Below are 26,892 nucleotides of genomic sequence, written 5' to 3'. Positions count from 1 at the left end.
ATTAAAGCGGCCCTGCTAATGCCGATATACTGGTTTAGTAATGCCAAATAATGAAATAAACAACAACAAAAATGACAATGTAGATGCGTTTGAGGCCGATGGTATACATTTTGCATTCAAATTATTATTTCGGAATACAATGTAACTCCAAGAGTAGACACCAAGACAGTATACTCACTGTCTTCCTGTTTCCTCTTCCTGTCGGCATTGTCGTCCCTGGACCTGGCGGCGTACTCCGCCAGCAGACCCAGTCCTCCTTCCGCCGGTCGCTCCCGGGGCGCCCCTGAAGAAGAGAACATGTGAAAACATAACTACATCATGCCTAACTAAATAGGACTAAAACGTCTGTACTTCATGCTGCCATGGAAATATTTCGAATGAAAAATTGTCCAATTAGTTTTGTGTATAATTATGTTGTCCTTTTATTTGCTTGTGGTGAGTCAACATACCTTCATCTCGCTTCTTTTTCTTCTTTAACTTGGCGTCTGAGTGGAAATGGTGTTTCTTCTCATGGCTCCGTTTTGACCAAAATCCTGCAATATTATGTAGATAGGGTCTAATTAATTGTAGACCTCCCCGGATGCTTACAGTTTGCACAATATTTCACCTTATGAAATATCTATAATGTGACCGACACTTTAAGTCAGCAGAATATATACGAATAAGTAACAATGCTTCGCAAGTGCAGAGTCATCGAGCACAATAAGAATACTGCCACTTTTACTCTGTGAAGAAGTTTTATGGGAAGATCGCGTGAGATTGCGACTGAAATACAATCCGAAAGCTGCCTGTAAATATTTCAGACCTTTGCATATACATAGAACGTGAAATTAAGCCATAATAGCGACGGCAGCCAGCCGAAAGAGCGACTCCTGTGAGGATAAGCCTGTTTGGTGTTCGCCCCGCGCAGTGGGCAGCCTGCAGCCGGAAGCTACTTTTATGAAACTGAAAACGGTAACACAATCCATCGCCGCAAACGGCACTTACCTCCAACGAAGCCCGCGTCCTTCCCGTTGATCTGTGAGAGCCGGGAGCGCTTGATAAGCCGACCAAAATCCATGGACTTCTTATGCTTTCCTGCAAATAAAACAGGATTGCCACTGTGAATGTCGACAAGAAACTCCAGTAGAACTGGTCTTAAAGTATGATTGTTTTGCTGTGTGCATGCTAACAAGTTGCACGTTTTTTTCCCTTATAAAAAAGCGGATACGAGTGATTTTATTTCCAGTAAAAACAGCCTTATAACATAAATCACATCCCTATTAAAATATCTTGAAGCCTTAACTTCAGAGGCGAAATCACCACAGTATATTTTCGGAATGAGACGGTTCTAGTCTAAATGCTTAAAATTTGCGGTTTAGTGGACACTAGAAGGCAGAAAAACGAGCAGGCACTATGAAATACCAGTCCTTTATATAGAGTTCTTGAAAAACATACTGTGTCCTCTGTTAATCGAAAAGGCTCATCATTATCTTTCTCAAGAAAGAGTTAAGAGAAACATCATTCTCAAATATACGTTATTCACTTTAATGGTGAGCTACAATATAAATATTTCATAAAGGTTACATTACACCGCCCAACAACTTCGACATATAAATAAAATACAGTAAATGTACATTAAGACTGTAATCTGGTAATAGAACATCTGCCTTGATCTTTCAAAGTCCACATAACGGATTATGAAAACACGCCTGCAACAATCGTTCCTGTCTAACGTTTTTACAAATACATTATCTCACAATGACAGACTTGTGTATTAAAAAAGTTACTCATTTTATAATGTCGCCATTAATAAAAAAAGAACAAAGCAATAATACCAGACATAATGGAGCAGACGGTCGCACCAGGAACTTAAAGAATAAAAATAATCTTAATCAAAACGGAGTTTTATGCATAAAACACGTTTAAAAGAAATTAGTTGTAATTCATCTGACACATGAACTAAATGCTCCAAATCAATTGTGCAGTCCGTGCGATTTTTTACACCAACGCGGGAACACAGTTCTGAACAACAACACTAAAGTAGTCAGTCGTGAGTATTTGACTGTATAGCTGACTGATCGCCGTTTATAGTCTAGTCCAAATAAATGAACGTTGACGGATTTTTTTACGATTTTTGATATGGCAAAGCCTTCGAAGAACCCCTTATAACACGTCTATTATTTTAGACTATTTATAGTCATGACGTAATCTTGTATATATAAAAAAAAAACTACACAAACGATCGTTAAAATGGCCAATACGTGTGTCACTGTGTTGGACTAGTTCTGGTGAAATAGATGTTTAATTTGCTTTATACAATCGTTTTTTTGTGCGTGTTGGAGAATAGGTGTGTCACTGTGTTGGAATACTCTGGTGAATTAGATCATGGATGTTTAATTTGCCTTATACAATCGTTTTGTGTTTGTGTGTGTGTGTTTTGTTTTGCGTTGAGTTTGAAGCGCATCAGTCTAAGACACTACGGGAGCCTCATGGGCATATAATTCCACTAAGAAGCTTGGACTTCAACGCAAGTCGGGTATTTGGGCTTAAGAATTCGGATAATGTGAACCTTAAAAAGTGTGAAGACATTTATTAGCGGATATAAATCCCACTCGAGTCCTAATTAGGATAGGAACCAGATACGGTGTAACTGGTTAGAAGATCCCATTGATGCTCGGACCAACTTCCTTTTGAGTAAGAGGGGAACGCGAATATTACTTTACAAACACATCCCACGTGTTTTGACAGTTGAAGAGTTCCTACCATGTGGCCGGTCCTGGTGCCTCGAATGTCTCCCGGGGAACTCGATCCGAGCCGGCGCGATCAGGTTGATCTTCTTGCTCAACGGAATCTGGTACAGTACAAGAATATTTCAGAAGAGCCAATTGCGGAAATGTCGCGCATCGTAAAGATCTGACTTAGTTAAAAAACCTTTTTGCAAGTTTTATTATCATAATTATTATCGCGTAATGACTTACAATTGACACTTTCATCAAATACACGAACAAGACAATCGTGACAGAGCACTGGTGTTATTCGCTATAGATTTAACCCCAATTATATTTTTTGCACTGACCTTGAATGAGCTTCCGGTTTTTCGGAATACTCGGTCAACCAACATTTCCGCCAGTTTCTTCTTCTTCTGTGGCGGACCGTGGTGACCAGATGTCGAGCTACTTCCGCTGCTTGGAGGAGACTTCCGGGATGTTCCATCTGACCCCTTAACTTTACTGGACTTAGGGCTAAACAATAACAAGAAAAGGAAGCTGCCATTTTGCTTTTCAAATAGCACCATCATCGTTTATAAACACGTCTTCCTTATAAGTGGCGTTTCTTTTAATCTTGAACTTTTTGTATATCTATGCATTTTAAATTTTCATTGCTTACTTTCATATATTTTTAAATATATCCCTTTAAAAATGAATTTCAAGGACGCCATTGGCAGTTGACACGACCATATAAATCAAGTCACCATAAAATGGATCGACACTTTATTAGTGTGGTGACGGAAATTATGAAATATAAACATGTTATCTATTTGCATTATATAATACGCTACATTATATATGTACTGATTAATTCACAAAAGCTCTGCTTTCGTTTCAGAAACACAGGCGAAATAAATAGTTCCTGTCATGCAATTCATTGTATATGCACGCTCATGTAGCACTGAATATTCATGACATGCAGGTCGTATTATTCAACAACTTCGCTTTCGAACCCAGACATGCCAGTTATAGTACGTGATCTTGTATGTAATATCAGGCCGTAACAATCGGCATTTTACTCTCGGTCAGTGAACAAAACCATAGACAGCGAGCGACCCGATTTCGTAGACTGTCTGTCCTACATTATTCAATGTAATATTCACCAGAATAATCAATGGCAGACCTTGCTCAGTTTTTTTTTTTGTTTTCAGGCCGTCTAATTTACCGTATATATCAGCGGTTTCAGGTTTGACAAAATGTCATGAAAATATTTTTTCAGTATGATTTCTTTACATAGTTAAAAGATATATATCACAGTATGAAAGGCATGTTATTTTTTTAAAGAAACAACGCATGTATATGGCATTCTATATCGATCGTGACATTCGAGTTCTTACGTAAGTGATTTTTCGCTGGAGGTGGACGTCTCGCTTGGTCTCTTCTTCGGCCGCCCTGGTCCCCGTGGGGAGTCCGAACTGAAATAGCCAACAGTCTTTGCACTGACTACCGACTGTATATACACAGCATTTTTAACAAGAATACAGAAAAATATCACCAAATATCTTAACCGGGCGTCACCCACATTAATGCGCAAGTTACGTCGTATTATTATACCTCACGTGACCTTCTCATGTTTAATCAGTTTCATTCACCTTCTTTGGGAAATTGTATACCGCCACGCACTGACATTACAGTTTTGACCAATTGATATGATACTGTCAAATAGCATGTGCATCTATAATAGATATTTTTCGTTTCCAACACGGATTTTTATTTTAACAAATTTACTGGTACATTTATATTCTTATTTAAGTTGGTATGATTGTTCAACGCTATTTTGTTTGACAATATGTAATGTCAAACTGGAAGCCATGCGATATTTATATACATACATGTAATGATGTTCTATGACATAATGGTCTTCATCACTTTCCATAAAAACAACAACATTTATACTCTGAAAATTTAAAGCAAGCGTAATAAAACTAGACATGTGGTCTAAGTATCAATATAACTCACGGTGGCTGTTTGTTCTTGGTGGCAACCTCTGCCTCCTGGTCCCGTGGTTTTCGAGGCGTGAGGCGTGCAAGCTGGCGCTGCTTCTCCCGGTAGCGGCGCTGGAGCTCCGACAGCCGCAGCTTCATTTCGAGCTCAATGGAGTCCATCACCTCCTCATCTAGGTCAAGAAAAGAACCAATGTCTGTTTCCTTGAGTGACATAGTCAACTGGTTGGAGCATAAAATATTATACACATCAAGGACATAGTGTGCAACTAACAGCTAGGTCTACCAGGATATAAATTACAACAACGAGTCATTACTACATATAGCACCACTTTCCTTTCATCTATTTTTCTACTACAACAGTTTTAACGATATTGATTAAAACTAAAATATGTTCATGAATCTAAGTTGATATATACATTTATACTATTTACAACAGTATCATCATATTGCCTTAGTTACCGAAGGTGATAAAACAGTCAATGAATATAATTATCACCTTCTGGAATAATAATTCCGCAGAACGTTGTCATCTTTTTCTCTGCTGTAGTAGCGACAGCAGGTTTGTCCTTTTCTCCTGATGTAATTTTAGAGGCATACCCATATTTGACTCTGGACTTTTTCTTAGGCACATTCTTCTCGTCTTTTTCACTGCTGCCAATGGATGGATCTATTTGTACAACCTGTTTATGCAATAAGTTTCCTTTATCCTTTTTCTCGTCCTCTTCAGTTTTAGGTTTTACAACCAATGCACTTTTCTCTGCAAGGGCACTTAAAAGTTCTAAACCATCAGCTGCCTGTAACACTTGTGGATCCAAGAATGGATCATATTTTTCCGTTATGTCCTTGAAAATATTTCGGTTTGGATCAACATGTCTCTTATTCGCATCGGGAGTGTCTTCAGAACTGACTTCATTCTTTGGAATTCCATTTGTATTTTTATCACAAGCACTATCTTCAATCTTACACTGATTTGTTTCCCTAGGGAAAGTATAATTATCAACTGTTTTAAAGTTGCTTTTATTTGTATCAATTTTATTCACACTTATCTCGGTCTTACATGTCAATGTATCACTTTCACGTTTTACTTCAATGGTGTCCTTAGAGTTTGGCACTTCATCACAGATCGTTTCACTTTGTAAGTCTTTCTCATGTTCATCCATGTCATCATCTTCATGATCACAGATGTCTATAATGTCATCGGCGTTATCGTCTGACTTTACTTCCTCGTTACAGGAATCGCAGGCGGGCAACATGGGCGAGGTACCGCGGGACTGGACGGACGCCAACTCCAGTTGACCGGGATCCCCCGGGGGATTGACTTCCGGTTGAGGTGGGGCAGAAAGGAAGGTGGAGTTGAACATAATGGGTACTGGCGGCTGGGCAAAGTTGAAGGGACTTCTTTCAGTGAGACCTGGATTTGTTTCGAAAAGAAAGTTAATTAGAGTGAAGACAGATCGCGGAGAAAAGCAAACGCGGATTCATATTTGTTACACATGACCTTTACCTGCTGCCGCGCTAGTGTGAGGAATGGACGAAAGTTCATGACGCTCCTCGTTGTTATGGATGCTAACGTTGAGAGGGTTGGCAGTGTCGGTGACAGGGGGAACCACCATGGTGGGCGGCAATTTCCCGTGCTCCACCGGATCCTTGTCTTCTGCCCCAGACCCCAGCTCAGCAGTCGGTAATATCTACAAAATCTAAGGTCTTGAACAAATTCGCAATAAACAGGTGACAAAGAATTATATTTTTGATTATAATATTGTATCATACATCAATACTACCATAGAAATAAGTGCATTTCTTACATTTTGACCAAAGATGGGAAGGAAGGGCTGAAGGCCGATGTCGACATTGGCTTGCCGATCAGTCAACATCGTCTGCCCGGGAAACAGGGAGCCACCCTGAGAGGGTATGCCAGAAGTGACACCTTGTTGACCGCCGCCCACAAGAGGGGCTGTTGCAAATGTGGAAGTTGAACCAATCTGGCCCCCCAAGTGTAGGCTGCCACCAAAGAGACGGCTGTTATCAAAGACGTCAGTTCCTAGGGAAAAAATATCAAGTGTGTCAATGTAACATTCGACTACAACGGTCTGGTCTCAAATCTAATGTTTTCGCAGCCCAAAACGACAGCCCATATCCGTGACATACATCCGTATTTCAAACGGAAACTTGTGATGTCCTTGATGGACGAATCAAGCCGTTTTGCATGTTCGTTTGAATAACAAGATTGAAACAATCTCCAAGTACCCTGTCCGCAACCGTACTAACAGTGAGTTGAATATCAGTATAATGCTCTGGTGTGTTGAGGAGTCATACAATTCTGACTATACACATTTTACTAAAACATAGAGTAATAGCCCATAAGAAGGAAAGATGACTGTTTTTAAACTAATTCAGTTAAATAATCCATTCGAAAAGTTCATTTACCCGAAGGAACTAGCCATATCTGGCCAGTGATAGAATCTTGTGCCAGTTTGTAGCCTGCAGGAACCGTAAGAGGGAGCTGACCGGCTGTGTTCGTGGCGGCCGCGGTAGTGGCGGGCTGGGGAAACGGATAGGCACCCTGGCTATACCAGGAGGTTGCGGTCGGCGTAAGGGGCGCGCCACCCTGCAGGAACTGAGCCGCCAACTGACGAGAGGCGTCATCAGGCCACAGCATACCCTGGGGCGCCGTCCCGCCTGACGAACATAGAGATGTTTGAGATATCTCGCATTTGTGGTATGTGTGTGTTATAAAAACGCATATAACTGGAATGACCTTATAATACCAGGCCCCAATTTCTCGAAAAATCAAATTACGTGTTCAATATCCTACTTGATTAAATTATTGAACCTTTTTTTCGTGAAATGCAAATTATTACCGTGGTCAATCTGAGCACGTTAATAACGCGCTCAGCACATTTAAAGTACTTAAGAATTTTGGGGCCAGTACTCAATGCATAACCATAACGACACGGACAACGTTATGGGACAAGAAGGGTTCAGACTGAGATAGGGTTTTACAGAAATATTTAAAATTTATTTTACTTCGTGTTTTTGAAGCATTTTATGTATTTTCCTAAGAAAATTTTATGTCTATTTTATCGACACTTTAAAGAAATTTCGATCGTACAAAACACCGAGAGAAAATGCTTTATACCTGAATTAAAACCGAAAGCTGAAAATCAAAAATACATAAAATCTAACATTAATTGATACTGAAGGCGTTTCATTTTGTTTAAAATAGCTTAATTTATCCGTACACCCACATATATTTTGTTTCGTCTGGTAAACGCACGTTTTGTCTGGTCATATTATAATAATCAAAACAAAAACAAAATAAGAGGAAATACACCAGTTTAATAGCGTGAAAGTGAAACCTTTCCCGAAAGATTACATCCGTATCATCCACTACATGAACTAGTGTGCATACCAGTGACAATGAGATTTGCCGGAAGTTCATTTATCTTTTCGACCTTTGTGCCTGCTGATCCTGTTGGCTTTGTTGACGGTCGTATGACTTTCAGTGGCCTGAAAATTGAGTTGATTTGACAAGTGCTTTTGTTTTCTCGCTTTAATAATTCCCATAATATTTCTATTTTATAAATCGTATTTTATAAATCGTATTTTTGAAATATAAGAACACTGTCTTATTTTAAATTGTAATAAATTCTAAAACTGTAATTTTATAAATCCACATAGCAATACAAATAGCAATACAAATAAAAAGCATAACCTTATTTAGTGTATGCTCCTTTTTGAAGACCAATGATAATCGGGTAATTCTAAGTTTCGCCTGTTTATATTCCAAAGAAGGCTTGATCGATGCTTATAATTAGTAAAGCGAACTGACTGATGCAATTTGGATTCTTTCGTTCTTTTTTAAGTAAATGTTATTTAACAATGTGCGAGAGTCTTGTGAGAGTGAGAGCCGTGTCGACGACGAAATATTCCGCGTGATAAGTATTCCGAGGTGCTCCCGACTGCTCTATCGAGCATTACGTAATCTGCTAGTTAAATATCTTACTGACGTCATTGGCCCGAATATGAAGCGTGCAGTGAGACATAATTTGAATAAACTAGATTTGCTTTGGTCCTTAAATAATTACACCCACTTGACATTAGTTTATACTTGTAACGTTCGAAAGAAAATAGAAGGCGCGGGCTCGTCTATTTTCTGTGGAAAGTTATAAAATATACAACATTTTTTTGCGTAAGAAATGAGTGGATTCTGTTGTATAAATAAGTTTATCACATTACCAATAATCATTTTTATCACATTTTCACAGTTCAGTACCTAATTGGTTTAACGTCTGCAACTTGATGTTTTCCTTTGGCCTCGTCGTTCGCCTTTCTGCTGTCTGTTAATGATATTGTGAGAACAAAAATAGTAAATATCCATAGAAATATACCTGTGAGGACACTTGAAATAATATACCTGTGAGGACACTTGAAATAAACTGACACGAATTTTTCCAAGGTTTAATATGGTAGAGGCATGAAAATAAGAATAATTTAACTATTTCTTTTAATCAAAGCAAAATATAAGTTCGAAACGACCTCCGAAGATTTATGTAGAAATAAAAGCAACGCGTTTATCTTACCGCCCGTCAATTTTGGCGCTATGTTTCTCTGGCGAGCCACCGCAATTCCAATGGGAATGCCTGCCAATAACGATTAATTGTCATTATTTGTTACTTGATTTATTCCTGGAACCTAAACAAAGCGATACTGAATTATTATTACCCAATCAAGATATTCTAGACTTCACACATACAAGTCTGCATGATTTACATGACAAGTGTATATTAACAAAACAGAGGGACACATAACTAGATATCAAAGCGACCTCCAAATTATTGGCACATGGATGATATGGACACATATAATAGCTTTGTAGATTGCAGGTCTAGATAGGGAATTGGAAAGTTTGAATCTCATGCCAGTTTACAACTATCATATATTTCCTGGATTTCTATTCAGCTACTACTTATTGAGGTATCATACCATAAATCTAAAACACCAGATTGGAACATAGCGAATGGGCAAAAAAGCCACAGTGAAATGTTTTAACAATCGGGAGGTCATAACATTGTATTATGTTAGACATATATATTACCTGAATGCTGGGTATGTGTGTCAGCGGGCTTGACCTGCTGTGTGGCCGGAGGGCGGTCCGATACCGGTGGTAATAATAATCCGTCGACACAGTCTTGGCCGGAACCATCACGCCTCGCACTCGACATAGGCTTCACTATTTTTGTTTGTTTTAGTGGCGCAAGTGGAGCTGGCTTGTCATGTTGTTCTTGCTTTTGACTATGTTGTTTGTTTTTGTCATTTTCTTTTATACGCTCTTTCCCGTTCAATTCTGTAGCAGACATTGAAACAACGTCAGAAATATCAAGTATTGTCAAAGGCACCTGCAGGTCATTTTTTGAAACAGTATCACACTTTTTCGGCTTACAAATCAATAACGTTTCTTCCTTCGGTAATTTATCTGCTATTATACTAGATTTCTTTTGAACATCTTGGCGCTCTTCAAAGGTCTTTGATGTGTTTCTCGTATGTGTATCAGTTTTATCATCTGAACTGTGACCATTTATCTTAGAATGTAAATATTCTTTTCTTTTCAAAGAGCCTTTTGTTTCTTGTTTAATGGGTGTTACAGAGGAATGTGCGATCTGACGTTTCTCGGATTTGGTTTTTTTACTCCTTATTTCCGATTCCTTTTTTGTTTTTGAATCTTGAACAGTTTTAGATTTAATTCTCAAATCGAGGGTTTCCGAAACTGTTTCATTCTTTTCTATCAATTTCGATTCTTTGTCAAATTTAACACTTGTGTCTTCCTGTTCAATACAAACACTGTCTTTATCAAAAACAGTAGCGACATATTTCTGATTAACATCAGAAAATAGTTTTTCAGCACTCGTCTTGTTATTTTTTACTGTCTCACTATATTTCATAGGGATGTCTTTTTCTGTGTCACTAAGACCTATGGCCTTGGGGTCCTTAACCTGTATGATGGAAGGAGCCCCTGCCACTGGACTAGAGATGGTGCCTATCGCGGGCACGTACGTGGTGGCATGCACCTTTTTCCCGTCACCAGACTGGACTCGGGAGAATAGGTTGTGGTAGTAGGGCAGGGAGTACGTGGTCGTCGTGCTGGTGTGGGACAAGGGGGGACTTCCGTGAGACGACGGGGACAAGCTGGAGGCTGCAAAGGAAGCAGACGTATATTTAATATACAACGACAGGGGAATTAATGTTAAAGCTATATCTTGGAAAAATCCGTTTTAGGGCACATAAATAAACCATTTAATAGTACTTCAGGGGCAAGATTATGGAAATAAATGGCGCCATGTGCTCTTTTATGTTTGCATAAACTAGGTCATCACAAAATGTATAAAACGTGATAATTCAATAAAATGTCAAACCTTTAGAATGCTTAGATACATTATCTGCAGATAAGCTATCGGACGTGATAGTATTTACAGTGGTTGTAATTGTGACAGATATTGGACTTGTAACGTTCAGTGTTACTACTCCTCTGTCTTTTTCATCTTTATTATCCGCCTTGTTGTCACTGTCAGTCTTAATTTCCGGTTTCTTGTCCTTAATGCACAGATTCTCTGGCATTTCCTGTTCTATAATTGTAATTTTCTCACAACTAGCCTCAAATGGACTTATAACATATTCTTTACGAGCTGTGGTTATCGGAGTTGATCTATGGTCTGGGCTTGCCAGCGCCGTTTGCCGGTACGATGGGCTGTGCAGCGACGCCTTCGATGATGAAGAAGCTTGCCGCTTTCTTGAAGTATCGCCGGCTATTGATCCGGCACTAATATGCCTCTCGCGACTTACTTCTGGAGAAATCGTTCTAATCCTAGTTTTATCGACGACTGAACTTGGTCTTGTATCACAGTGAGTAAATTTTATAGAATTATTTTCAGACCAGCAGTTTGTAGAAGCTAGTGATGGAGACTTTAGGGCCTTTGAGCTGCTTTTAATTTTTTCACGATCGTCGGTTTTAGACGCTTTTCCTCGTGTCCTTTCACTTCCTTCTACACTATATGAATACTCCATAAACACATCCGGTGTGTCTTTACGCACATCTTCCGACTGTGTCTTTTGTTTTACATACGATTCACACTTAATATTGGTCTCCCTCATACCCTGTTCGTCATCTTTTTTCATCTCACACTTCGACTTGGATCCTGGTAGGCTGAGGTTGGTGGCTTCCGCCTGACCGGTGTGTGGGGAGAACTGGTGCGGGTGAGGGTACATCCCGGGGCTAAATCCGCCCGAGTTCAACATGGCCTCTGTAATGTATATAACGTAGATTGATCAGTAATTAGAGAAAAACAGTGTGTAGTTTTTGCATGTTAAGGGTCCATTTTTGTTGAACGTACGTTCCGTGTTGCATTCAATTACAGGTTAATGTGGGATTACAACGAACTATTATCAAGTAATTGTAATATTGTGGATTGTAAGCGTATATAAGCTCATTTTGTGTTTTCGCGAGGGAGAAGCTCAAGCAGCGAATATCACATGGCTCTCTCCATCAGCGGGGCCACGGTTGTTTGTTCAGGTTGTGAAACATCGACATGGGTATTGGGGATAAAGCCAATCCCGAATTTCAACACACATATAGAATAATAAAACCTGACATTAAATCGGATAGAAGTTCACATGTGGTATCTTAATAGATGAACGGAAAGTGGTAGTGTTAATATTACAGTCGCAGAAATTGGACTGAGTGTTTAATATGTTCATTTCTCACTTAGCCAAACAGACGGTTGGAGAATAAATCATTTTCCCATTGCTTGCATACCAGCGTGACTAAGCCGGAGGGTTATTTATTCTTTAAACATGAGAGACAATGAGCGGGCTAGACAAATGTAAAGGCTATGTTGGATGACAAACATAGCAAACACCGTAACTCATCAACGAGAAAAACATTAACGAACATGTTTCCATTTATGTAGAAAATAAATTGTCTTTATATTGCAAATAAAAAGATTAAAGAGATCTTACGAGTTCGTTTGTAAATTTTGCATTTATTTAAGTGTGTATTTGACATTTCCTCTACTCACTGTGTTATCAACTGTACGGTCAAGGAAAGAAAAAAAAATACCAACAGGTAAATACATAATTAGTAAAGAAGTTTTGTAGTTTTGTAAATTCTTGTTTACAAATTAATGTATATTGTCAAGGACAGGATGTAGTATGAAAGATCAGAAGTGTAGTTTATTAAAGCAAATTTGTTGCCACTTCACATATTGTATGAATAGTAGTAACCCCATATGCAGGAGAGTGACCGTACCTTTCTGGAGGTCGTATATCCGGTGCTGTACGGCGGCCTGGGCCTGCAGCGCCTCAAGGTGGGCGGCGGCACCCGCGGACGTCTGGGCGAACATCGCCAACGACTCGGTGGCTGGGAGATAGGGCAGATACGGGTAGTACATGTTGCTCAGGACGTAGCGCGCGTACCCTGGAAACATGAAAGTTCAGAATGATCAAATCCGTGTATACAAACAGGAAGCTTATTTAAATTCGTTGGAACCCATATTATGCAACCAGAAAATAATAGTTATTCATTAATAATTCAGTATTCAATTAAATAAAATACTACTACAAATACTACTACTACTACTACTACTACTACTACTACTACTACTACTACTACTACTACTACTACTACTACTACTACTACTAATAATAATAGAACAATTAAAAAAATAATAAAACAATAAGAATAATACTAATAATAATAATAATAAAAATAACAATAATAATAATAATAATAATAATAATAATAGTATCATTAATAATAATAATAATTATTATTATTATTATTTATAAATTAATTTAATTATTTATTTATTATCTATTCATTTATTTAAACATTCATATGTCTTTAGATTTTATTCTTAATTTATATTTAGTTTTATTTAATTGATTTACTGCCTATTCCTTTTTATATAGGTTTGAATATGGTGTTATATGGTAATATATCTATTTTACTTTTTTATAGTTGTTTCTTTTTGCAGATTTAAATTTTGATTTGCAAAATCATGTAGTTTTATTGTTTGACATATACATGTACCTTAACCTGGAGAACTTGACCTGTCTGTCTACACGTAATTGAAGCAATTATGTTTTGTCTATTCACTCTGATTTTGTTATGAAAATATGATATTCATTATTCAATTTTGATGATAATTGATATTCATCTAAATATTGATACTGGGAGCAAAAACAATTCTATTTGTAATAAATCATGTTCTAAATGTTTTGACTGGAAGGGAAAATATACTAAGAAAGAAAGCGCAGATGGGTTATTGGGAACGGGTTTTGTAATTTGATAGTAACTGTAGATGGCGTTTTATTTATCATAAATGGAAATTGTTAAAAACACTGAGTGTAGTGTGACTATTATGATTTGTACAGAAAGTCCCTGGTGATAACTTGATACATAAGCGACAAAACAGTATTTCGTGCTGATATGACGTCTCCAATCTCAAAACTTTAAATATGAGCCAATCGTTTGTTATTTGCTGTTATGGACAAATGTCACAGATATGACACAATGGTAGCACATGAAATAGTTCGTAAAAACCTCTAGAGGGTTAAGATATTCAATAGCAGGCCCAATGGAGAACTACTAATAAACAAGTCAGCTGAGGTATTGCTGGTTGTGATTACACACGATTTATTTTCTTGCTTCGTGTCTCAAAGTTCTTATATGGCTTCAAGATAGAAAAATTATACAAAAATTACCATTTGTTATAGTGACGGAATCACGTGACAGATTAAATCAATTTTATGTCCTCTGAGTTGTCAATAGCGTCACTTAAGAAAAATTAATATCTCAAAATGGACAAGCCTAGCCCACGGATAACTTCAAGCACGTTATGTGTAATCGTGTGTTTAAAATAATCATCGTTCCTAATTGTTAAAACACTGAGATCACTAAGTCATCTGTTTTATTTATCCGTCATGCAGTTTTATTAACAATATTAAGTTAACAAACTAAAATAAAAAAGATAAAAAAAAGTTTCAAATAGATCTACATGTCCCCATCTTTATATACAGTGCACATCCTTAACAAGAATTCAAACTCCACCAACAAGTATCTCTGCATCTTCTAACATCAACGGAACATCGCACCAGCTGTTTTGCTTGGGGGAATAAGTGTCCTTTCTCTAAAAATGCCTTAATTTAATAGTGAAATAGTTATCCTCAGATGGCAAAATAAGTAAAACCTTGGAACATATTTCACCAACTACCCAACTTCCTTTTAAAATCAACTAGAGCTGTCACAGGAGTGACGAATACCCCCAAATGCCGCCTGGACACAAGAATGGCAAACCATTCCTTTGAAAAGAGGCCATAACTCCAAGGTTACTGCACACTGCATCTTCTTTTATCATGCATGTATTGTTTTATTTAAATCTGTTGGGTAATTTAGAAGTTACACTGCTGACAAGAAAAACTAGCCTTTCATGAGTTATCGTCCGGAAACCTTTTTTCTATTTTTAGTAACAGTGACCTTGACCTTGGCCCCAGCAGCCCCAATATCGAACTTGACCTGTATCTTCTGATGTTACACCTGTGTACCAAAAATTGTTCAAATCTGTCTAGCCTTTCATGAGTGATCGTCCGTAAACCGTTTTTCTATCTTTAGTAACAGTGACCTTGACCTTGGCCTAACCAGCCCCAATATCGAACTTGACCTGTATCTTCTGATGTTACACCTGTGTATTAATTTTTTTTCAAATCTGTCAAGCCTTTCATGAGTTATCGTCCGGAAACCGTTTTTCTATTTTTAGCAACAGTGACCTTGACCTTGGCCCAAACAGCCCCAATATCGAACTTGACCTGTATCTTCTGATGTTACACCTGTGTACCAAAATTTTTTCAAATCTGTCTAGCATTTCATGAGTTATCGTCCGGAAACCATGAAAACCGACAGACCGACAGACAGACCGACCGACCGACCGACCGACAAGCTCACTCCTATATACCTTAAAAATGCGTTATTTTCAGGCCAGGCATCGATCACAATTAACGACAGATTTCGAACTCCGAACACACTAAAAGTTCCATCGAGAGTATGACCGCCTCCCGGTATCCTACACGAGGGTGTTACAACAAATAATATAATACAATTTAATTGATATTAAAACTATTAAACGATTTGGATAGCCAGCGTATCGAATAATGCCAGATTTTGAGTATCTGCGAGCCCCGTACTGTTGTGTTCTATCAAGTCCTCATTTTAATGTCACTGACTACAGCGTACCTGGGCAGGTAAATCATGCTTGAGGGTGTAGCCTGCATCCATTATTGAGTACCGAAATAGCATCCAATAAGCCCGAATTCTGCACTGTGTCACCAATATTATTAGATATAACCGAGAGACTCTGCATTCGTATCGAATAGTGACAATTATAAGTTTATGCGTACCACATAGTACTCCGTTACTCTAGTAACCCTGAATACATGCCATTTTATAGCACCAGGGTGTTGGGAGGGGGAAGCAACAATAACATGTATGGACATAAACTGTATAAAATTGATTCTAACACAATAATTTCCAGTTCAACGATTTCTTAAGCGTTAGTTTCATGTTTTATAGACCATTACAATCTCTTTGAGTGTAGCAAATTTTCGTTATTTAATTTAGATGTACGCAACAGAAGAGTAAAAATGTACGCAGCGCAACGGGATTTCCCATGCATTTAATACGGAATTTTGCAAAGGTTACGTGACTTATTTGCCTTTTGCCGTGTATGCACAATGATGCAGTTTTGTAGAGAATTTTACCGCAAGTGCAGTACTGTGTTTCATTCCCTGCATTATTATTTTTAACCCATCACAAATCGAAACTCGTACATATAGCAAAATAAGTTAGTCCATATTGAACTCAAATGAAATACGGACGAGTTCCCATTCGTTGTCGTCACGTTATAACTAGTAACATTGCGCGTTTTTAAAATGACGTCATAAAACAAAATAGTGCGTCTTAAAAATTACATTTTATAAACCATGTGCCCTTTTCAGTGATTAAAAGCAGTAACGTATATAAATTATGGTTATTAAAACTGCGTTTTGATCAGGATAGCATATTCGACTCTCGTGGATTTTTGCAGATTATGATTTCCCTCGGCCAGCGTCTCGTGAAATCTGAATCGAGTCGAAAACAACCTCCCGGAACAAAACGCAGTAGTATAAATAACCTTATTATTTAGCAGGTTTTTGTTTTTGAAGTATAATTCAGTTATACCTGCACTATTTTGATACGATACATTTAAATTGGATACTGACCACAACAGAGAGCAGACCCTGGTCCTGTACTGTTTATTATTTAATAAACTAAAACGAAACATTAATGTGGTCAACGAGGTAAAACAAGCCATTTTGATTTAAAATGTGATTCTTATAAAATTTTGAATAATATTTAATTGTGTATGATTTAAAACTGGTGTGGAAACTCCACAAAAACGAAACATAGATGCAGTCAACGAGGTCAAACCAGCCATCAATTCAAATGTAATGCTTTCTAAATTTGAAATGTAAATTGAAGGATTCTGCATTATTTGGAATATGTGTGGATCATTTCAGGTTTTAAAAACGTGGTTATATATAACAATATAACAGCGGGTCTAATTTGCTGGAGATGTGTTGTTTGTTTGGTGATTCTGAAGAACCGTCATATATTTTTACCTGGTCTGTTTTGTCAGTTTTTTTTCTTCATATTTTGTGAGAAACGCTCTTGTTTTTTGGACCAAAAATGAGATTTCCCAATTATGCATCTGAAAACACTTCCTTTTATATCAATATTTTTCTCTATGATATTGCAGAACAAAATACAAATGAAGTATAGAACTATATTATGGTTATAGACGGGAGCGAATCGTCACCGGTAAAGTCATGAAAAAATAGAAAACCGACGCCTTAACCACTAAGCCATAACGACTTTAAAAACAGGGATGGATATTTTGACCCCACAACAATACATTGATAAAATCACGTGCTAATTTCAATCAACCTATCACGCAACAACGACATCGCTGAAAGCTGTTGGAAACGCAATACAAAATTAGATATATTCGCGCAAATATCAACATTTCATGAAAGGCTCCAGCTGTCACTATGTTAGTTTTAACACTCATTTTTATTTGCCATACTTAATTTCGCAATAAAAAAGTACATTTCACAATCCATGACCGAGTCTCATTATAGGTAAAATTATTTGATAGACAAATTCATGTTAGCTACCGGAATGAAATCATTTCTATTACTTAATTTTGATTATGGTAAAACGAGGTTTCCATGACTTTTCACCCCTTTACCAATATACCTAGACATTTCAAGTAAAAGAGTAATGGACACATGCATTTATTTGCCCTGATGAACCTGGGTACACATTAACACTTCCAGAAAACAATGTTTTTAAGTTGATTCTGAGAAATCCAACTTTTGATCATGTTATTTGTTTTACCAAAGCATTAAAAAATCATTGAACTAACCTGTTCAAGCATTTGAGAAATAAACATACATACTTATTTGAGATATAGAAATGCGTTATTGAAGGAGAAAACATATTTGTTTTTAAATTTATGAAGATTATATTTCGAGGGCTTGGCGCGACACTTGTAATGGCTTCTATTTCTATATTGAGAAACAAACGACTTGCACTAAGACAACGATACTTAGGTAGGTTGTGCCAAGGAAGTGTCTTGAGGGTACATTAAATACATATTGCAAAATAAAAGGCATTACACGTGTTTGAAATCTTAATTATCGGATCTAAAATAACTATTTGTAAATCACCAAGAAAATATGTAAACAAACTTTTGAAGCTACAGGATTGTGCTCATTATAGCAATAGCTGAAATTGCAATAGAAGGTTTCCGAAGGGATCTTTACATTAAGTTGTGCAAAAACGAAATTGTTGCTTATTTCTTTTTTTTTTCTTTTTTTTTTATATTTTAGTTTGATATTTTGGTCCAATGACAGAGAAGCAACGTTTTTTTATAAAGTCATCATCAACTGAAGTCAAATGTATATTATATTCAATCCTATTGCAAATGAGTGTGAACTATTAAAAATAGAAACGTACTATTTTGTAGCTTCAAATAGCATATGTATATCCTTAAGAAGAACACAATACACACAAATTAATTAAACACTGTTCTGACCAATTTTATTTTTTTAACGCCGTAGATAGGTCTTTGTAATGAAGCAAAGTATACAAACCAGCAATAATACATTTCTTCTCAGTGACTGTATTATGTACCATTTTTTATTATATGTATACCCATCATAAATCGACACGTAAAATATGCTAGTCCGTATTCCACTCCGGTGCAATACGGTCGTATTCCACCCTGATGACGTCACATCATAAACGTATCATTGAGCGATGTTAAGATGAGGTCATAAATAAAATAGTGCGTCATTAAAATGGCATTTATTATAAATACGTGTGTCTGATAAGTGATTTAACCAGTGATGTATATAATAAAAGGATTATTAGGATTGCGTTTTGATCCGGAATGTCGTGGATTTTTGCAAATTTCCGAATTCCGAATCTGCAATAATCAACTCGAATCGCGATTACAACCTCCCGAATCATAGCGCGGTATTTTAATTTAGTATGAACATATTTGGTGAAAGACAAATTGTAGACAGTTTGCAGTTATTGGTATATTGTGCTATCAAACAACTCAAATATTGTTTTTAATATTAGATTAACATTGGGTCTTATGATTTAAGAAATATATAATAAATGTATTCTTTAAAGTTTACGAATTTCAATGCTGTTCTTAATCTGCGGCGGTTTATTGTTTGAAAGATATTTAGGTGTTTGTTCCTCCTCATTCGTAAGAGAATAAATCATTGATATATTTTGTCAAGAAACCTCCAGGTTATGACCAGATATCTCGCCATTTACATCAGAGCTCAGAAATTAATTCAACATAAAGTATGTTTATGGGGGGTAATTATTTAATCAATTGATGTACGAAACTTGAAGAAGAAAATAACTGGTCAGTCAAACTAGGCAGATTTTACTGGGCTTAAATTCAGTAATTATAGCATGCATGTTTATTATAAAATTAATAAACCACAGATATTATAGATACATAGTTACACATTTTATGTTGAGTATATAATTACCTTCTGAGTGTGCAGCCGCCGCCCAGTACTGCTGCATGTCGGGAAGCATATGTTTGAGGGACTCGGGCACGTGACCACTGGCAAGGTACCCTGCCATCATCGCATAACTGCTGCCTGTGTCAAAAAAGTAACATCTGTCAATAACAAGGTAACAGACACTAGGTTTGTCTTCGGATTGTTTATTTGTGTTATTTCTCAACAAAATGTTTACAGTTATCCAAGTTCCTCGCCCGTGAGGTTCGATATAGAAATGTTCTTAAGGTCCTTTTTGGAATAACTGCAAGCAAAATAAAAGCTACTGGACTGCATGAAGAAGTGCACAGAAAACTATAAATATAATGAATTGAAAGATAAAAGTTGACTTATTGAAATAAATAAATTTGTGTTATTTCACAGGAATGGGTTACTAAACCTATTCTGTATGACGCAACATGTTTATTTTATAATTAAAACTATTTAAACTAAAACAAATCAAGGTACAACATAACCTATAGTAATTTGCAAGATACATGCGACGCAAGCAAGATAACACTTTTATCCCATTTGTTCCAATTGCATTTCTAGTAAATGTATATAAACATTAACAAAAATGCCATAGGCAACATAATTACATCAGGAAATCGTAACAATTTAAACCGCTTGATCGTTGATAAGCTATATTACAAAATCTTACCAATTTTACATAAATACAACTCCATTTTTCATAAATTAATAATAATCAGATTCTTAAATTCATTTCAGACAAGTGTGTACTAATATTCTTATATAATGGCAGGGAATATGTAAATAAACTCATACACCAAGCCTAAAGAAATTCATCCCAATACATTTTATGAAACATGTACTACAACTTCTATATTAAAATCATTATAAACATATAACAAATTGAAAATTGAAGCTCATTTATCTAATTTGTGACATGCTACTTAAAGTAAATGATTAGAATTGGGAGTAAGCATGAATTCATGTTGTTGTTTTTCTTTGTTGTTTATTTTGTTAATTTTCCAAACATACGAAATTAATCCCGATATTCTGTATGAAACATTTAACTTTTATGTCACGGCAGTGTAATTCCTTATGATTTACTGTTATACAGACATACATAATTATATATTAATATAGGAAACATTACATTACGACAGTTAAAAGCATTATTTAAATCATTATTTACATTCTTCAAATTTCATTTTTTTATATTTTATATCTATATATCGATATATCTATCATTATCGATGAATGTTAATGTACGTTATTTCAAGAGTGGTTTCGCAGACGATAATTTTATTCGTTAGATTTGCGGAAAGAGAAATACTTATAAAAAGAACAGAAAATATTAACAACCAACTTTGAGAAAGTCCCCAGAAATATTTTTCCCACTGAAATATTTTATGTAGACTAGAATAGATGTAGTTTGACCTCATTTTGAGTTATGCAGATAACTTGATTGTTGAATGTACATGGTGTATCGTTGTGTATGGGAAGGGAGATGTGTTAGTGAATAGTCATTAATGACACACTCGCGAGGGATTTTTTTTTGGCTTTTCATAGCACATTTTCGGATTGAATTGTTAAGCAACCTTAAATAATGTATGGTTATTGTTTGATGTTTATTTATTTCATGTCTTTCAGGTTTAAAAACTGGTTTTAACTGAATATGTTTTAAAATCTTTAGTAAGGATTTTTTGGACGGTTATGTTTAAAAAAAGGAAATGTTACGTAGCATAATTATTACCCGGGTGTTCACGCAGCGTGTTCAGAAAAATATTATTTTTTTTGTTTATTAAAACTGTTTCTCGTGGACGGGGTCTTCTGTATTTCACATTTCCATTTAATATATTCTCTATTTAACGGTAGATGTATTAAGATCATTATCTGGTTGAATTTGTAATGCAATTGTTTCATCTGGTAAATTGAGATATTCTTATCTAAATGTGTGTGTGCGTGTGTGTGTATAAATTCTAGCTAAATTAAAGTCATTGGTTGTGGGAAATTCAAGAAAAGAGTAACTGATCTACATTTTGAGACATAAGACTGCCTTTTTATGGCCTATTGTTCATGGTCACTGGAACCAGTTGCGACCTAATTAACGGTCGAACGCAAGCACTGCCAGGGTTTTGTAATTGTCTGCTATCACAACCAGAATCCTCTACGGTGATCTAACTTGGGTATCACAGGTTTTGTGATGTATCACAGGTTTTTGATGTATTGTCAGAAAAAAATATACATTTTAAAGCATTTTTTTCTATGCTCATCTTAGCGTAAGGGCTTGATAAACTAAGTTCATTTTTAAGTATATGACTCAGTACAAAAACCTCTTGTAAAAAAATCGGTTCGTGTCTCACAAACGACGCCAAAAACTGCATTTACTTTCCGGTCTTGAGTATTTGTAAGTATTGCACCACTCTTGCTTTCAATTACCATACCATACAAACACATGTTTATAGATAGAATCACTCGGAATACCATACAATACTACTTCACATTCACACGGAATGTCACATAATTCAATAAATATATTTCGTTTGTATTCAAAGAAAATAGTCAATGTCGAGTCAAAGTATTTCGTGTTGAAATCGTTGTCTGCCTGATTATGCGAGTATCACTTAATTGTTGATTATAACTACACATTTACTACAATGTGGACGGGGTCTTGAACAGTGAGTATTTTATATTACAGCTCTTGTTCTACTTCAACGTTTTGAACAACTGAACCCCCGTTTCTGGACGATGTAACCGCTTAATATTGTAGTCAGTGTTATACTCTTTTGTAATACATGGGAGGTGGGGGGGGGGGGGGGGGCAGGCATTAACATTCTCACAGCTCGTATAATGTAATCAAACTAAGATTATAAATCACGAAATTTACATAAACGGAATGAATTTCGTGTACACAGTCCTTCCCAAAAATATCAAAGCACGGCTGTGTTTTTAATATTTTGTTAATGATTTAAAAGAATGTACACCATGCTATTTGGTATGAAATGGTATATATCGTATTCAATTTTTGTTTTTGCACAAAATATTGATTTTAAACGTGATTTAAAGACCTTATTGCATTTTTATTTCATAATTTGTCTGGGAGTTATTTTTGTAGCTACTCAGGTTGTAATAAAAAGTTTAACACTAATTGCATAATCATTATTGAATTTTAAGAGTACAAAATAAAACATTCGTTTACAGTTTATAAATTACTTAAGCTATTGTGCTTTTTATAAACTGTAAAAACGTTAAATTAAAAATTGAATATGTCGCCTGCTAGGAGCGCCCACTCTTTGAAATGGAAATGATTGATAAAAAAAATAATTATGAGTAGGACATGCTTACTAAAATGATATGTTTTACTATTGATCTTGATGAAATAAGTTCAAAAGTAAAATGTAATATATGTAGCGATGGTAATAGTTAGACACTTCAATGCCCTTGAACCTGATGTTGCAATCGGGTAAGCTATACACATCATTATTATATCTATAGGAGAACTTCGTGTTCGTCGCGTCCTGTCCCGTCCCAAAATCGTATGTGTTTTTCAGCACGGGCTGCTGTGCACCTGTCATTTTTATGTCACATTTCACTTAGTCTAACTTGACTGATAATAAGATCTTGTGTCGTATGTAGCACCATAGTATAGCACCTACACTCACAAAACCTCAAAGGAATGTTTGTTAGCATGGGCTGCCGTACACCTGCAGTTTCCCATTTCACACGTTAATAACACAACTCGTCATTTAAGCATTCCTGTGTCCAGGTGGCGTCCTGGGGGTACTCATCACGGCTGTGATAACTCGAGTTAAGTTTGGTAAAAGTTAGAGCGTTACATGTGTTTTTCTTCTTTCTCTTTTTATTAACACATGAATCAAAGATTGGTTAAACTATATTAGACCATTGGCTACTTTCTACTTGGTCTTTTTGGTTGATTTAATTATCATCGCATTGTTAGCTCAGAGTCCTACGAGAGCTTGCGTTACTTAATCGAATACGTAGTGGCTACCCTCGACCAATTTTATTTTTCTTAAAGCTGCACTCTCACAAATTTACCGTTTTTACAACTTTTTATTTTTCGTCTTGGAATGAGCCAATTTTAGCTTAAATATCTGCAAACCAATGATATAAGATTGCAGACAAAAAATCAGATCGTAGATTTTTATATTTCTGATCAAAAATTATTTTTTTATGGCTTAAACTGTTACTAACGGTTTAAGAAAAATGCATAAAACATCAATTTTTGAACTTAAATATAAAAATCTGCGATCTAATATTTTGTCAGCAGTCTTTTATGACTGGTTTCCATGGATTTTCGCAAAAATTGGCTCGATCGTTCCAAGATAAAAAAAACTTAAAAAAAGTTGTCAAAACGTTCAATCTGTGAGAGTGCAGCTTTAATAATAAGTACTCAAGTGGAACTTTCATCCCGTATAAGTATGGTGTTGTTTGGGGTCGTGAAACACTAGAAATAAATTTTATTTCGCGTGTGAATCGGTCAATACACTTAAGGAGTTTGTTTAGTGGTCCAAAAACGAGTGTAACTCAATTCGATAACAAATGCTCAAGCATGAGAGCGGTCAACGTGAATTGAGGCAAAATTTGGCAGTGATAATGGAGACATCTGGCTGTTGAGTGGACTCAAACGGGGTAGTATGCCCTTAATGTTGCTTTCTGACTATTAAGTGGACTTTATCGAGGTAGTATGCCCATAATGATGCTTTCTGGCTATTAAGTGGACTTTATCGAGGTACTATGCCCATAATGTTGCTTTCTGTCTATTTAAGTGGACTTTATCGAGGTAGTATGCCCAAAAACTGTGAAAGCAAAATAGTGGATATTGGCGGATACAAACTGTTTACGTTAGTGAGCGAAGTGAATTTGTTCACTCCAGGGACCATGACTCTGGAGGTAATAGTGCGATCTGGCTGCTTTCGAAACTCAGTCGGGATATTATAACAATAAGCATTGTAACCCGTTTGCAAAATATAAGACAACACATGAAAATGAGCAGAAATAAGAGGGCGACGCCCTGGACGACGACGCCATCGGATACCATGACTGCCTGTATGTCTACTATGCTACGCAAGCGACATAATTGAACGCTGTTTTTCATGCAAATGATATTGAAACTAATGAGCTGTATTACTAATAACACAATACAAATTTGAAGAAACAATTGAATGTCAATCTTGATAGTAAAACTTAATTATACGAGTAACTATATTCAAACATTCAAAAAGGGTAGATAGATACGAAAAACAAGTGCGAAACAAACAGAACCTTTTCGCCAATATTCGTCTTTTGACACGCGCATGGATTCGGATTGACAATAAGGAAACTTTTTAAATTAATATAATGGTAACTACAGGGACAAGCTCAGTAGCCAACAATCTACGAAAGTTCATTTCCAAATGTAGTGCATGCCGGTAGGTTTAATTAACCAAGGGCAATGGATATAGTAATGTATTTGTCGAGAGATTTAGTGCAGAACGTGTTTTAATCAGAATAAGGTGGGTTGTATTATTACAGACTGTGGTGGTCATAGCACAATTGTTCGATGCTGTAAAGGTTAAACATATTCTCATAATAAGCAAAATATTCCTAACGTCAAATACGTAAATATTTAAGGAATGAATTGCGGGGTTAAAGGACTCAACGCATACTTGAACCAGCCCAACTGCGTTTCTATTCCCGATAATGACATCAACCCCGCAACACATTACTTATATTGACACCAATAGTTCATTATTTCATTTCAGAATTGTTGAAAAAATACCCCATTTTGTTTCAGAAACCCTTACAGTAATTCTTTCCCACCCATTATGTTGATAGAACGACCCGACCGTAACTGAAAATTGTTTATCAATTTACGTCACAATGACGCGGGAAAAGATCAACCACTTGAAATGACTTTTAAACGTAAAATTGAAACACTAATGACAACAATACACTTAACATATAAAAAAATTAACACTTTCTCAATTGCTGATTTAAGTTTTTTGGAGCCTGCTGACACAATACAAACAATAACAATATATACATATTGTTATGCGATGATCCAAACATATCCGAAGATTTTGCGTTCATCGGAAAATATTTACACCTCAACTTCCATTCCTTAAATGAACTGCCTTTTGGCAATTGCGTTCATCAATATCTTCGGATCGCAATTCATCGCATAACAATATACATGAAAACTATTGTTCTTGTTATTGTTTGTATTGTGTCAGCAGGTCCCGTAAAATATAAATCAACATTTTAGAAAGTGATAAGTTATTAAATTTTAAACCTTTTGTTGCCAAAAGTGTTTCAATTTTATGTTTAAAAGCGATTTCAATTGGTTGATCTTTTCCCGCGTTATTGTGACGTCATTTAAAAAAAATGTTTCCGGTAACAGTCGAGCCGTCCTATTTACAGAATGGGTAAGAAAGGAATACTGAAAGGTAATCTGAAATGAAATGAAGTATTTTTTTAACGTTTCTTGAATAAAATAATGAACTTTTGGTCTAAATTTAAGGAATGAAATGCGGGGTTGATGTCATTATCGGGGATATGAACGCATTTGGGCTGATCAAAGTACGCGGACTCCACACACTTAGACCAGCCCAATTGCTTTCATACCCCGATAATGACACCAACCCCGCAATTCATTCCTTAAATTTTAGCAATTGCCGAAAGGCAGTTCATTTAAGGAATGGAAATTGAGGTGTAAATATTTCGATTTGGTATAACCAAAGCTATCACTGTCACGATTTTGGCCATAAAAGCGTTGGATTTACAAATCGACACATAATAGATGGCTTCTACATCTTTAAAAAGTGTACGGAGGTGTAAGTCAGGAAGGATTGCGACTCTTTAATAAAAAAACGGGCTGCGAGATTTCCAAACCGTACTTAAACAGTTCTTGCGTCGATCTAACATATTCGTAGTCATCTTTTACGCATTCGAAGTCCTTCGTTAGAACAGTATCTACGATTTAATTGCGACTCCGGCGCTAATACGACATTTATTTTTGACATGTCCCGGCAATACACGATAATCTACGATTA

General features: G+C 36.2%; 1 protein-coding gene across 3 annotated transcripts in view; it reads right to left on the bottom strand.

The window, feature by feature from the left end:
• LOC128244317 (uncharacterized) overlaps window positions 1–26,892 on the bottom strand; it is a 58,343-nt gene that overhangs the window by 10,713 nt on the left and 20,738 nt on the right. For 2 of the 3 annotated variants that reach the window (XM_052962339.1, XM_052962334.1), the window contains exons 3-20: window positions 19,862–19,975; window positions 12,999–13,166; window positions 11,110–11,994; window positions 9,795–10,889; window positions 9,280–9,339; window positions 8,973–9,036; window positions 8,109–8,206; window positions 7,124–7,375; window positions 6,502–6,737; window positions 6,201–6,384; window positions 5,193–6,107; window positions 4,710–4,890; window positions 4,088–4,165; window positions 3,059–3,224; window positions 2,746–2,833; window positions 988–1,077; window positions 450–533; window positions 179–283 (exon numbers count right to left, since the gene is read on the bottom strand). In XM_052962339.1, the coding sequence (XP_052818299.1) occupies window positions 179–283; window positions 450–533; window positions 988–1,077; window positions 2,746–2,833; window positions 3,059–3,224; window positions 4,088–4,165; window positions 4,710–4,890; window positions 5,193–6,107; window positions 6,201–6,384; window positions 6,502–6,737; window positions 7,124–7,375; window positions 8,109–8,206; window positions 8,973–9,036; window positions 9,280–9,339; window positions 9,795–10,889; window positions 11,110–11,994; window positions 12,999–13,166; window positions 19,862–19,975 (4,863 nt within the window). The remainder of the gene's footprint in view (window positions 1–178; window positions 284–449; window positions 534–987; window positions 1,078–2,745; window positions 2,834–3,058; window positions 3,225–4,087; window positions 4,166–4,709; window positions 4,891–5,192; window positions 6,108–6,200; window positions 6,385–6,501; window positions 6,738–7,123; window positions 7,376–8,108; window positions 8,207–8,972; window positions 9,037–9,279; window positions 9,340–9,794; window positions 10,890–11,109; window positions 11,995–12,998; window positions 13,167–19,861; window positions 19,976–26,892) is intronic. The other variant, XM_052962347.1, reaches the window with a different exon arrangement.

Source organism: Mya arenaria, chromosome 2 (genome assembly GCF_026914265.1).
Source record: "Mya arenaria isolate MELC-2E11 chromosome 2, ASM2691426v1".
NCBI lineage: Eukaryota > Metazoa > Mollusca > Bivalvia > Myida > Myidae > Mya > Mya arenaria.
The sequence above is the reverse complement of the archived record's forward strand: the minus strand, read 5'-3'. Positions and strand labels throughout refer to the sequence as shown.